This window comes from Xyrauchen texanus, chromosome 16 (assembly GCF_025860055.1).
Source record: "Xyrauchen texanus isolate HMW12.3.18 chromosome 16, RBS_HiC_50CHRs, whole genome shotgun sequence".
Classification (NCBI taxonomy): domain Eukaryota; kingdom Metazoa; phylum Chordata; class Actinopteri; order Cypriniformes; family Catostomidae; genus Xyrauchen; species Xyrauchen texanus.
Window position 1 is genome coordinate 39,256,894 of NC_068291.1, and position 13,071 is coordinate 39,269,964.

General features: G+C 39.9%; 2 protein-coding genes across 2 annotated transcripts in view; both read left to right on the plus strand.

The window, feature by feature from the left end:
- kiaa0586 (KIAA0586 ortholog) overlaps nucleotides 1-13,071 on the plus strand; it is a 158,936-nt gene that overhangs the window by 9,258 nt on the left and 136,607 nt on the right. Inside the window, exon 9 of the mRNA XM_052145731.1 lies at nucleotides 5,885-6,011. Within this exon, the coding sequence (XP_052001691.1) occupies nucleotides 5,885-6,011 (127 nt within the window). The remainder of the gene's footprint in view (nucleotides 1-5,884; nucleotides 6,012-13,071) is intronic.
- On the plus strand, nucleotides 9,544-12,490 carry irf2bpl (interferon regulatory factor 2 binding protein-like). Its single transcript, XM_052145733.1, has one exon. It carries the CDS (start codon nucleotides 9,753-9,755, stop codon nucleotides 11,703-11,705), a length of 1,953 nt encoding a protein of 650 aa, XP_052001693.1. The 5' UTR covers nucleotides 9,544-9,752; the 3' UTR covers nucleotides 11,706-12,490.

Sequence of the window (13,071 nt, forward strand, 5' to 3'; positions counted from 1 at the left end):
TAGATAAGGTAGATAAAAGTGTAATAGGTACTGTAAATTTGAAGTCAAATAAGGTAATACAGAGAAGCCTTTTGTGTGTACATTAAGGCTTATGAATATTGCAAATGCCCTCAACAAAAATTCATGTAGTTTTACCTCATTAAAGATTGATGGGTAGGAATTTTAGCTTGTAATAGACTAACACTATCTGTGTCAAGATATGCGGTTACTTTATCTAAGTAACCTCTTTGAAAAATGTCTGGGTTTCACCTAATTAATCTGACTCGATTCACTCACTTTCTTTCCCTGAGTCTCCTTTCCCAGCTTCCATGAAGATTATCTACTTGGCTAGTTCATCCAAAAATAAAAATGTTGTCATCATTCATCATTATTCATGTTGCAAATACATTCTCTCTGCCGTTGGAACTCTCAGAATGTGTTAACGTCAGTCACATTTCATTTTCATTGCAACTAATTTCCAGCAAAATTAGGACTAAATAAGTTTCTATTTTGTGAACCTAACACATTCACTGTATTTTGTGCAGGGATTCGAAAGATAGAAAGCTTCTTGTCATTGCCTCCATATCAGCAGGGAGATACCAGGAGAGTCTGTCTGCCTCCTGCCGGGATGCCCTTTCCGATATAAATGGCAGGCCTTATTATTAGCCAGTGCCCTCACCTGCCGAGACCTCCATCACTGTTGATGTGCGCTGGGGGGTGGGTCGCATGCACATCACTACTTAATAGAGCACAGAAACACTAGCCAGGTCCTTGCAGGGTGGGCAAATGCAGTGTTGGGTAGCTTTGGTCCATTTTAGACCCATAATATTTTTAATGCATTAGAGCAGGGATTTTCAGGGAACGTTTTGATGCCAGGGACTCCCAGATATTGTGATCTTCTTGGGAAAGTATTTGGATGAAAATATTTATGCAGCTATATACTGTATGTTTATGTATAAAGACCTATTTATTGAGGCAAATAGTAAGCATGATATTATGCATTAAAGCAAGATAGCACATGTTGCTTGCAAAATGTAATATAGGCTTTTATATTAACATTGTATAAAAGACATGATTTAAACATTATTTGGGAAATATTCATTTTGTATTAAGTTGACTATGTAATTTTTTTTTCTACCCATTATTAGAGTAAATGTTAGATCTGAAGAGAAGCATTTGAAGTCAAATGAGCTAGATAAGCTGTAGACGACAGTCGTGAGGAAAAACGACACAAGTACAAACTACACTTTAACATGTGCGATGCAAAGAAAATAAAAGCTGAACACCTAAATATTTTTTTCCCACCAAACTATGTGGAGATTTTAAAACTAACAGCAGTTTCTTACTATTAACTGATGATGAATTAAGCTTATCAATAGAAAAAAAAGAATCTTAATTAATCTCATGATTTCTGAAAGTAAAGTAGAAAGCTGAATAAGAGTATTAATTACAAAATGTCTTAACTGCTTTAAAAAAAATTATGTCAAACTTTAATTAACGGAATAATCTGGGTTCAATGAGAATTAAGATCAATCGACAGCATTTATGGCATAATATTGGTTGCCACAAAAGTAATTTCGACTCATCCCTCCTTTTCTCTAAAATAAAAAGCAAACTGGGTTACAGTGAGGCACTTACAATGAAAGTGAATGGGGGCATATCTGTAATCAGTAAAATACTAGGGGGCCTGGGTAGCTCAGCGAGTAAAGATGCTGACTACCACCCCTGGAGTCACAACTTCGAATCCAGGGTGTGCTAGGTCTCCTAAGCAGCCAAATTGGCTCGTTTGCTAGGGAGGGTAGAGTCACATGGGGTAACCTCCTCGTGGTCGCTATAATGTGGTTCGCTCTTGGTGGGGCAAGTGGTGAGTTGTGCGTGGATGCCGCAGAGAATAGCGTAAAGCCTCCACATGCGCTACATCCCTGCTTTAACGTGCTCAAGCCACGGGATAAGATCCGTGGATTGACGGTCTCAGACGCAGAGGCAACTGAGATTTGTCCTCCGCCACCCGGATTGAGGCGAGTTACTATGCCACCATGAGGACATGGAGAGCATTGGGCATTTCAAATTGGGGGGGGGGGGAACAGTAAAATAATGTTTCAAAAGTATAGTAACAATATGCGTTCAAACAATTTAAAGTGCAATAAAATTGCTTACTAACCTTTTCTGTTTAATGTTCTATCCAATTTTACAACTTTGTTGCCGTGATGACGAAACGTCGATGACATATAATTAAGAACAGTAGTCTGCCGCAAAAGCAACAATTTTAAAATACACAAGGATTTAACAGAAGAATAAATATAAGGGCTTTCATAAAGCTTCACATTTCTGCCTTTAATTCCTTCAAAAATGAGTCCCTTTCACTTCCATTTTAAGTACTTCTCTCTAACCTTATTTCTTTGTATAATTTTTTTTTTTAATGTTTGTGGTAATCAACATTTTGCTACAAATGCTGTCGATGGAGCTTAACTTGTATTGAACCCGGAATATTTCCTTAATATCTTCTGTTAACAAGTTAAATATGACTGCCAAAAAAATCATTTTGTACAATATTTGTCTCTCAAATTTTCTTATGGCCCCCTGGGGATCTGGACCCAGTTTAAAAAGAAATATGCATTGGCTTTTTAGACATACACTAATGCTGTGCCTTTAAGAGCTGCGTGTGTCCACCTGGACACTGTGCTCCTTATGGGTTGCAGTCTGGCATTGTGTTTGGCAGCATTATTATTGAGAATCCACCTCTAGGTTTGGTGCCAGCTTCATGTTAAATGCTGACTATTGTTTACTGCTCTGTGTTTGGTATAATTATAATGGCAGTGGAATAGACTATCTCTGTGTAGCCATGAGTCCCGAGATTACAGCTGATGTTTTGCAGCTGTTGGACGTGTGTGGGTTTGACGTCACGAGGCAGCTGGGGAAGGGGATCGGAATCTGTGTGGTAACTATGGCAACCGCCACATAGAGCTGTTGGGAGCTTTTGCTTTCATCTGTCACAGTATAACTCCCAAAATGCATTTGAAAAATGATGACTGCTGCAGTCTTGCTTATGAAATACTTCAGGTTACAGTTGTTTGTCATGTTCTAATTTATATTTATCGAATAACAATTATGTAGAATGTTTTTCATCTTTTATGGTACAATGACAACGTTTTTTATTCCAATTCTGTTATGTCCGTTTACTCATTTTGGTGTATTAATGGGTCATTGACATGCTTTACTCCATCTAAAACTATTTTAAACAGCCTTTTTCTAATTGTTTTTTTTATATATTATTATTAATATTTAAACATACTATTGGAGGCAGAAATGTGATTAGACCTAATATTGCATGATTTATGATAGAAGCCTGTTTACATTTTGTGGTTTCCAGTGTTTTCACTGGCATCAGCATATATGTTTTTAGCAGATAATGTGACGTTTAGTGTGTTAAATTGGTAAAAATTGCCAAATAAAACTGAACATTGTTACTAAATTTACAGTTGCAATGACGTATCTGTTTTACCTATTAATCTGTGCCAATAGTTGCTTTTTGGAAGTTTAGATTTTTAGTATATAGTTTTTAGTTTTAGTAGTTAGTATTTAGTTTTTTTTATTATTATTATTCCTCTGTATTCATCAATCTTTTATCATTGACAATAATATCCATATTTTTACTCACTTCAATGCCTGTTTTGTTATTTTGATTAGATAATCATATTGAAGCGAGGACATGCAATGAAAAATGTGACTATGGAAACATACTCCAACTTTATATCTTGTGAATAATAATAAACATTATTCCTCATTAAACCTCATCTGGTAATTAATATATATATATATATATATATATATATATATATATATATATATATATATATATATATATATATATATATATACACACACACATATAGGCTATATATATTATTGTGTGTGGTGGTGGCATAGTGGGCTAAAGCACATAACTGTTAAGCAGAAGGTTGCTGGTTCGATCCCCACAGCCACCAACATTGTGTCCTTGAACAAGGCACCTAACTTCAGGTTGCTCCGGGGGGATTGTCCCTGTAATAAGTCACTGTAAGTCATTTTGGATAAAAGCGTCTGCCAAATGCATAAATGTAAATTATAATATATAGGCTGAATCTGGTGAATATATAGGCTGTAATATTAAGTATAATTTAGTTTTACTTAAACAGCATTGTAACGGAACCAAGCCAAAATAGTGTTTTGGGCTTGTTTATGGTTAAAAGTCCAACGTTATCCACCAAATCTAAAAAAAAATATGATTATATTGGGATTTTGGTTGAATAATAAACTACATCTGGGATTTCCTTTATTTTGGACTATTAAGTAGCCTCTATGTCTGTGCCCATCATAGTAAGGAAAAAATATCAGCCAATTAATCAGTTATCATCCTTTTCCTCCACCTTAAGTATCGGTATCGGCAAAATCCACTAACGGTCGACCTCTAGATATGACAGCCAAGTAATATACAAGTTGAGCCTGAACTTATTTTTACTCCAACTAACTCCACTTAAAATAATTGTTTTGCTCTATCTGGATTGCTTGTTTCAGTATTTTTTTTTTCTTTGTTTTTTTTTTTTGCATTGCTTCTTTTGGATACCAGAACCCAAAAACTAGAATCAACCTACTGCCCAAAAGCATTTGAAAAAACTTTATTTTTCACTATCCAAATCTATAAGAATGTGTCATGTCAAGCTGATAAATTACCTGATATCTTACAGCACAGCTTGTTCTCACAAAGGACATACAGTACTGTGCGAAGAATTTAGGCACTTGTGAAAAATGTTGCCTAGTGAGGATGTCTTCAAAAATAATGACATACATAGTTTTCATTTATCACTTAATGTCATAAACATAAAAAGCTAAATAAATGTTTGGTGTGACCACCTTTGCCTTTAAAACACCACTAATAATCCTAGGTACACCTGGACAGTTATTCTTGGTTGTGGGCAGATAGGATGACCCAAGCTTCTTGGAGAATTCGCCACAGTTCTTGTATCCATTTCGTCTGTCTCAGTTGCTTCTGTAATTTAATGTAACTCAGACTGACACGATGTTAAGTGGGGGGCTTTGTGGGGGCCATGACATCTGTTGCAGGGCTCCCTGTTCTTCTATTCTAATCTTTTCTATTTGCAAAAGAAATGTTTGTGAGTCTAACATTTATATTTCCTATTGACACACTAAAGCTGAATATATAAATAACCACCTTAAGACAAATGCTTTTGTGAAACATCTTATGTGCTTTGTTTCATGGTGGGGCTGCGATGTTTTGTTTACCGTGGACTCATTCAATTTTAGCTGCTCATTTAACTGTATTCAAGCTTGAGGGCCTCTTAGTCAAAGCCTGATGTTCGTCAGATGCCGGGGCTCACTGGAGGTGCACAGGGCAGCGTTGCTCTTGTTCCAGTTGGAGGAGGCCCACTTTACACTGCCTTTTTGACCCTAAGGAAATTATTATGGTCAGGAGCTCTTTCGCCTGCCGGGGTACTGTTGTTTTTGGAGGATTTGTCCTTGTCCTGAATATTTATTTAGCTTTGTTTCTTTTCGTCTGCATTCCACATTGCCGCGGAGAGAACATTCCACTCAGCGGCCTCTAAGGTTCCTAATAGGGCTCAGGAAAGAAAGAAAGCAGGGATAGGTTACATCTGTGAGATATGAGGTTTCACCTCTGCTTAAGCAATTAGACTAGCAGAAGAATAATCGTTCGCTTGTGTTTGCAAATGGCTGACACATATCACATATTTACAGTTTAGGTTATTGGCACGGCATACTGCATTTCTGCAGAATTGATGACTCGCTGAAACACACAGGGCCTTGTTAAGAGTCGCCTGTAGCCGGAGTGCTGACTGTGGCAGGTGTCTGTTGCACAGGCTGATCGTAGCGGTATCTTCTGTCTTTGCAGGAAATGGCAGACTTCAGGACCAGACCACTAATAACCAGAGATCTCCCGAGAGATGTTCCATGCAATCTTATGGGGTAAAGAGGTTTGCCATAGCAACAGCTGAAAACGGCCAACCAGAGCAGTCCAGGTAATAATCTTGTTTTAAACCTGGGAAAGCACACGGCCCCTGGACCTTACATGTTTCATTGTACACAGAGTGTAACCATAGTGCTGGACCTTCATAACCATTTCTATTCCCAGGCCACAGGAATGCTTTTGTTTTTATATGGCACACAGCAAGACCACCTTTTCCTGTTCTCTTATATATGCTTTCCTAATGTTCCATAAGCAAGTGTCACTTAAAGACGATAAGTGTGCACGATTTGTTTGAGTGTGTGTCTCGATCTCCGAGAGGCTCACCGTGATTTGTCAAAATGAGCAGACAAGAAGCAGTGCATTGATATTAATGGTTAACCCCGTAACCATGTCTTTGTTCTTGGCCAGTTATGCAGCAAGGGAGGTTCTCAATAAAATGAACATGTTTCTGGATCCAGTTCCAGAAACTTTTTGTACTTCATCTGCACATTAATCAAGAGGGCCTCCTCGAAGAATGTCATGTGGAGCAACATCATTTGTATTGGGGTTTATATAAGAGTCATGGGAAAAACTGAAGACAGTCTGCAGATTGTACATTTTTTGTAATGGCAATACCATGTTTTCCATGTATACAATGGTACCATGTTTTCCTTTTGAAGTACCTTGGACTACCGTGTAAATCCCAATTTGTATATGAATTTGTGGTTGACCAATAAATTAGTTATTGATATAGGTTTTTATTGGCCGATATTGATACCGATATTTGGGTGATTCTCTCAACCTGTCAAGAAAATGTCCTAGTCATATTTAACCCCAAATCAATTTAAAAGAAAATAAAGCCTACATTATAGACCATTTAGATGTTTCACATTGTGACATTAGGGACACTTGAGCATATTTTACTCCCCAATTCTGATTACTGCATTGCATCTGGAAGTTTTACTTTTACTATTCCCATTGTTTTCAGTAATGAGTCTCATTACCAAAACTCAGTCATTTGTTTTTTAAATAGATTAAAAAAAAAGAAAATCAGCGAAAATGAAAGGCAGTAGCAAAAGAGTGCTACCGTGATGTAGAAATACTTTACAATTTAAATAATCATTTTTCATATTGACTATCTTTTTTCTCATTGCGGTAATTATTATTGTGGGGATATTACATAATGTTTACTAAACATTCACAAAACAATATATAAAAAAGGACATTTGTATTTTCCATTGGCAAGACTCCTACCATGGTACCGCAACAGTACTTTTTTGTAAGGGGAAAAAGGAGAGTTCACTGACAGTCTTTAAGTAGGTTTATTATGTTTAGAGAAAGAAAGCCTAATTTGTATTGAACAACAAGAATTTAGTTATTTGGCTTCTCTACTGGCAGTTGAGTGTTCATCAGGAATTGTAAGATGTTTTTTTTTTTCTTTTCAAGTCACTAGTCCTTTGTAAAAGAAAGACCCTTAAAAAAACAACAAGTTAGGAGAGTGAAAGTCATACATCTGCAGGTTACCAAGTGCTCTACATGAGATGTGCACATTCGAGTAGCTGTGGGAAGTCTCCAAGCAGCCTTTGGTTCCCATGGCAACTGCGGGGCGGTCTCTATCGGTTCCATCTGAGAATAGGTGAAGTAAATCTGCATGCATTTGGCTGGCTGCCAGCGTCTGAAATGAAAGAGCACTTTGAATGGCGGCCAGGTTTGGAGGAGGAGAGGGACTGTCAGGCCTGCTTAATGTTGGCAGTTTGTACTTGGCAAGACTCGCCTTTTCCCAGAATCCCTCACTCTGTCAGCCCGCCAGCCACTTAGCGGAAGCTAAGAGTTAACCCCTACAATAAGCTGTTGGAAAGCTGAACACTGAAAACTGTCCATGCAGAGTGTGTTTGTGTCCACACATGTATGCGGCTGAGTATGTGTGTGTGTGTGTGTGTGTGTGTGTGTGTGTGTGTGTGTGTGTGCGTAGGTGGGTGGGTGGGTGAGTGATATTCTGCACAGGGCCAGTGTGTGTATCAGAGAGCGAGCCAAGCCTAAGGGTGATCTGTATTCATGAGAACACTGCAGGGATAGTGAAACAAAAGGTGAAATATCCTTTACAGTCAGACTGCAAATAGACTTCACATTCTGCAAAAGATTATTTTGAGTGCATTTGCTGTTTTTTTTATTTTAGCTATAAAATGTAAAACTAATATTATGTAATATATTTTTAAGGGTATTTCTTCCCCAAAATATACATATTTGTATATTATCTCTCTTCTGTTTCACAAGGACATTTGAGGACTAAGTCAAACCTGATTCCATTTTAAAGTCATGTGATTCTCTCTGTTTGCACAGACACTAAAGATAATTGGCACAAACACTCCTTTCTTTGTGTAGCTAATTTTGGGGCACTAACTAAAAGCATCAGGATCATTTACACTGTCCAAATCACAAGCACAGACCACAAATAGTGTACAAATTGTCTCTTGCTTTGCTCTTTCGTTGCTGGCAGCCATTCTGCCTGCTTCTTAGAAGGGCTGATACTGTATGTATATTATGTATATTATGTAGTATGTGCATATCAATAGTGGTTATTTTATCTCCTCATTCTCCAGGTTTAGGCTCCTTAAAGCTTGATGTACTGTGTAAATAATATTCAGTGAAGGGAGAAAAATCACATCCTCTAAATTGGCTTTGGTCATACTTGGTAGTTTTGTTTTTTGGCTTGGATTCGGCACAGCTTCGTTCTGTGCCAGCAGAATGCAGGGATTGCAATAAATGGCATTTCTTCTCTCCTCCAGACCTCCCTCGCTTCTTTCTCTGCTTGTTTTTCCACCCTCTCATCTAGTTGTATAACAGGGTGAGTTTTTTTTTTTTTTTGCCTTGTCTACAGGATGTTGTTAAGCAGAGAATAGCCTCTATGAAAGGGGCTTTGGGGTGGGGCTGCAAACTGCTCTTTTAAGTAAACAGCCAAGGAGCTGACCAATCTTACCATACAATACAGAAATATAATTTAAATATAATATAGTTGGTTCAATTACAAGTCTTCATTAATCATATTTATTAAGAGTTTAATTTGTTTTTATCACATTATCTTGTTGTCTGATTTAAATCTGGTGCAATATGTGTAGGGAGCATTGTTTTAGATTATTTAGGGGGTGTTTAGGTTTTAAATGCAACTATTTTAGGGTCTGGTTCAGTAATGAGTTTTCAAGAACATTTATTATGAGCTTGCTTGGTTTTACTCACTTTTTTTAATCAAAACTGCTGCAATAGACATGGTGAATATTATTTAAAGGGGTTTTAAATTTAGCAAACTCAGCCTTCCAGTAGTTTATTTTCAAGATTTTCACTTCACCATGGAGCATTTACGTTATTCCACATGCCCAAGAATATGATGCATTAAATATTGCCAGAATATGTTATTTGTAATATAAATCACACATGCATTTTGCTAAGCATTTTTATAACACATTATACAGCGTTATAAATAAAACCATGGAATATAAACTGATGGTCACTTAAGAAGCACGGAAAAACCATACAACCTATGGTGGAAAAAAAAGATCTTCTCCCCCACAAATGTGTATTCTGAGCACAAACGGGCCAACGTGGTGGTGCGCGTTTCTCAGTCCATTCAGAAGATTTGTTAGGGAGTGGTTAGCGCATGCGCACTCGCATGACAACAAGTGGCTTGTCACTTTGTAACAGAACTGCGGAACGTGTTGCTGACGTCACCGGCCCAGCCAGGTGGCATTCCGAGTGGCAAGGCGCGCGCAAAATTCCAACTCAGAGCGCATAGCAGATCCGGTAGGAGCGCAGTTTCAACATGTCTTCTGCACAGGTCTCCTCGTCGAGGAGACAGTCGTGTTATCTGTGCGATTTACCGCGCATGCCGTGGGCTATGATTTGGGATTTTACGGAGCCCGTGTGCAGGGGTTGCGTGAACTACGAGGGCGCGGATCGGATCGAGTTTGTCATTGAAACCGCACGCCATCTGAAGCGCGCTCATGGCTTCCAGGAGGGGAGATCCCCGGGTCCCGCACCGTCGCCTGCGGCCAAGGCACAAGCGGGTATGTCATCCAAGGAGTCGGTGCAGCTGAATCACGTAGATGGTGTATCCAAACAGCAGCAGCAGCCAGGGTTGGACCGTTACGCACTAAATACCGAGCGATCGCGCTTTGATTATTCCAGCATTGGTGCACACAGGCTTCCCAACGGGCTCGGTGGACCAAACGGCTTCCCCAAATCAGACGATGGTCCACCTGAACTGAACAGACAGAGCCCTAACTCGCGTCGGACCCACGGGCTGGTGGCAGTGTCGGGCCAGATGAGTGTGCCGCCGAATTTGCTTCCGCAGACCCTGTTAAACGGCCCACCGTCAGCGGCGAGTATAGCCCAGCACAGCATGACCGGACGAGCCCCTCCACCTCCGGCCAGCATCGGACTGTCAGAACAAGGTAAAAGACCCGGATCCGTGTCCAGCACTGATCAAGAGAGAGATATGAAAGAGAAACAGCGTAACGCAGAGGCGCTGGCAGAACTTAGTGAAAGTTTGAGGAACAGATCAGAGGACTGGTCAAACAAACCCAAGATAGTGAGGGAAACATTGATAACACTTTCCAATTGCACCCCGTTTGATGTGAGATTCAAGAAAGATCATTCCCTTTTGGGCAGAGTGTTTGCTTTCGATGCCATTTCTAAGCCAGGCATGGACTATGAACTAAAAATATTCATTGAATACCCCAGTGGATCTGGTAATGTGTTTTCCAGTGCGTCTGGTGTGGCCAAACAGATGTACCAGGATTGCATGAAAGACTTTGGCAGAGGGCTTTCCTCTGGGTTTAAATATCTGGAATATGAGAAAAAGCACGGTTCGGGTGACTGGCGACTCCTGGGTGATTTACTACCGGAGTCTGTGCGTTTCTTTAAAGAAGGACTCGGTGGTGAAATGCTACCACAGCCGTACATCGACGCCAGCTGCCCTCTGTTGCCCTCGGCGTTGGTGAACATGCCCCGGGCTGTTGCGTCGGGCAGCGCGCTCAGGACGGGCGTGCGTAAACGCAAAGCCTCTCCAGAACCGGACTCCGCGGAGGGCGAGCAGCAGAGGCAGCAGTGGATGGCGAGTCAAAGTGAAGCACTCAAGCTGACCATGGCAACTGGATCATTCACAGCCTCTCACGGCGGACCTCCACCCCTCGGATCGGTCCACTCCAGCCGAGCCACGCCACCCGAATCCGCCCCCCAGAACGGACAGTCCCCGATGGCTGCGCTCATGTCGGTTGCAGACACTCTGGGTAACGCGCACTCACCAAAGGACAACAACTCCGTGCACTCCACCACATCCAACAGACACAACAGTAGCAGCCCGGTCTCCCCCGCTTCTGTGTCCGGACAGCGGCGTTTAGCCTCACGGAACGGGGAGATCAGTCTAACAGGGACACCTTCTCAATCCGGTTCGCACCAGGGGATGGACCAGGTGCACCCTCAGAACATTCCAGACTCGCCTATGGCAAATAACGGCCCCTTGTGTTGTACTATCTGCCACGAACGTTTAGAAGACACACACTTCGTCCAGTGTCCGTCAATTCCCAACCATAAATTCTGTTTCCCGTGCTCCCGGGAGAGCATCAAAGCGCAGGGGGCCACTGGAGAGGTATACTGCCCCAGCGGTGAGAAGTGTCCCCTGGTAGGGTCAAACGTGCCTTGGGCGTTCATGCAAGGCGAGATAGCGACCATTTTAGCCGGGGATGTCAAAGTAAAGAAAGAGAGAGACCCTTAAATATACATATATATATATATATATATATATATGTACTTCCTGTATCAGAAACAGGTCTGGAAACCTAGTGAGTTGCGTACCGAGACAGCATTTTTGGGCATTACAAGTGTGCGCAGCGCTAATGCTGCGTTCAAACGCGTTTATCATGTGTAAAGATGCCGCCTAGGTAGTTCGCTCACTACGTTTTGAGATGTACCCTACTTGTTGTGAATATTGAAGTTACAGAAATAGTCCCAAGTGTACAGAGACACTCGCGCTTCTCCATGTGTCGGAGGAAGCAGAGTGTGCGTGGAAACGTCGGCAATTTTACGGTTTACGTTAACGTTTCTATTCGATTTCATACTTACTTTCCACATCTACATGTACAAACCCATGCAAAAAAATAAATAAACTATTATTAACGAATACATTTTTTGTCGTAGGTATAACAAACGAAGTGAGTCTAAGAGAGGGCATTTGTTTGTTTCTTGGTCCCGTCATTTTTTTTGTACTATCCCGTGGTCTGAGAATACAGATATATTTTAGTACGTGTTTTCATTCTCTCTATTTTGCTTTAAAAGTTGCACGGACGCTTTAGTAGAGCAAAAAAATACTGTAAATGACACATGATATGCTCTGTTTGTTTATACATATTTCTGTAGTAACAGAAGACTTGTAACGTGCCTTGGAGCTGAGTAAATTGTAATAAATTCATTGATACTAACTATTTGTGGCGTGTTGATTTGTTAAGGTAGATAGATGAGAAATGTCACTCCATATTTTATTTGCAGTGCACTTTATAGTTTATTATTATTATCTGTAATGACAATTTATATCTGGATTTGTTATAACTTTGAATTCAAATGTATTTATTATAGTTAGCTTGAGTGGTTTGGTGAGCTTTTTTAAATAAAACAAAAGAAATTTAAAGCAGATTTGCTCAATATATTTCCTATATATTAAGTCACTGGCATTACTTTATGATGCTCAATGCTAAAGAAAATGGGTCATTTGACATTGACATCTTAGAACATTCACTATGCTTTTCAATATCATCATTATGTGTATGGAGACATTTTTTGATGTTTTGCATATGTTGAAGTTGTTAATTGCTTTGATTTAAGAATGCATTTGGTTAATTTCGCATTGACTGCATTACCACTTTGATTGTTTTTTACCAACATTTCCCTCTCAGATTAAAATGAATGAAGGAAAAACTCAATAAAGCATATTACTCTGTTTAGTGTGGAGCAGGGATCACATTAAGTGTATCTCTTTCAAAGCTTTTGTCAGTATCATTTGCGTTCATGTAATTGATTTTGCTGCAGACATGCAGCTCTGGTACATTGACCTAAAAGTGGCGTTTTTGATGCATCCACAGGGCATA

What these genes read in the sequence shown, in the direction of transcription:
- irf2bpl (XM_052145733.1), top strand. Translation starts at nt 9,753, where the DNA reads ATGTCTTCTGCACAGGTCTCCTCGTCGAGGAGACAGTCGTGTTATCTG.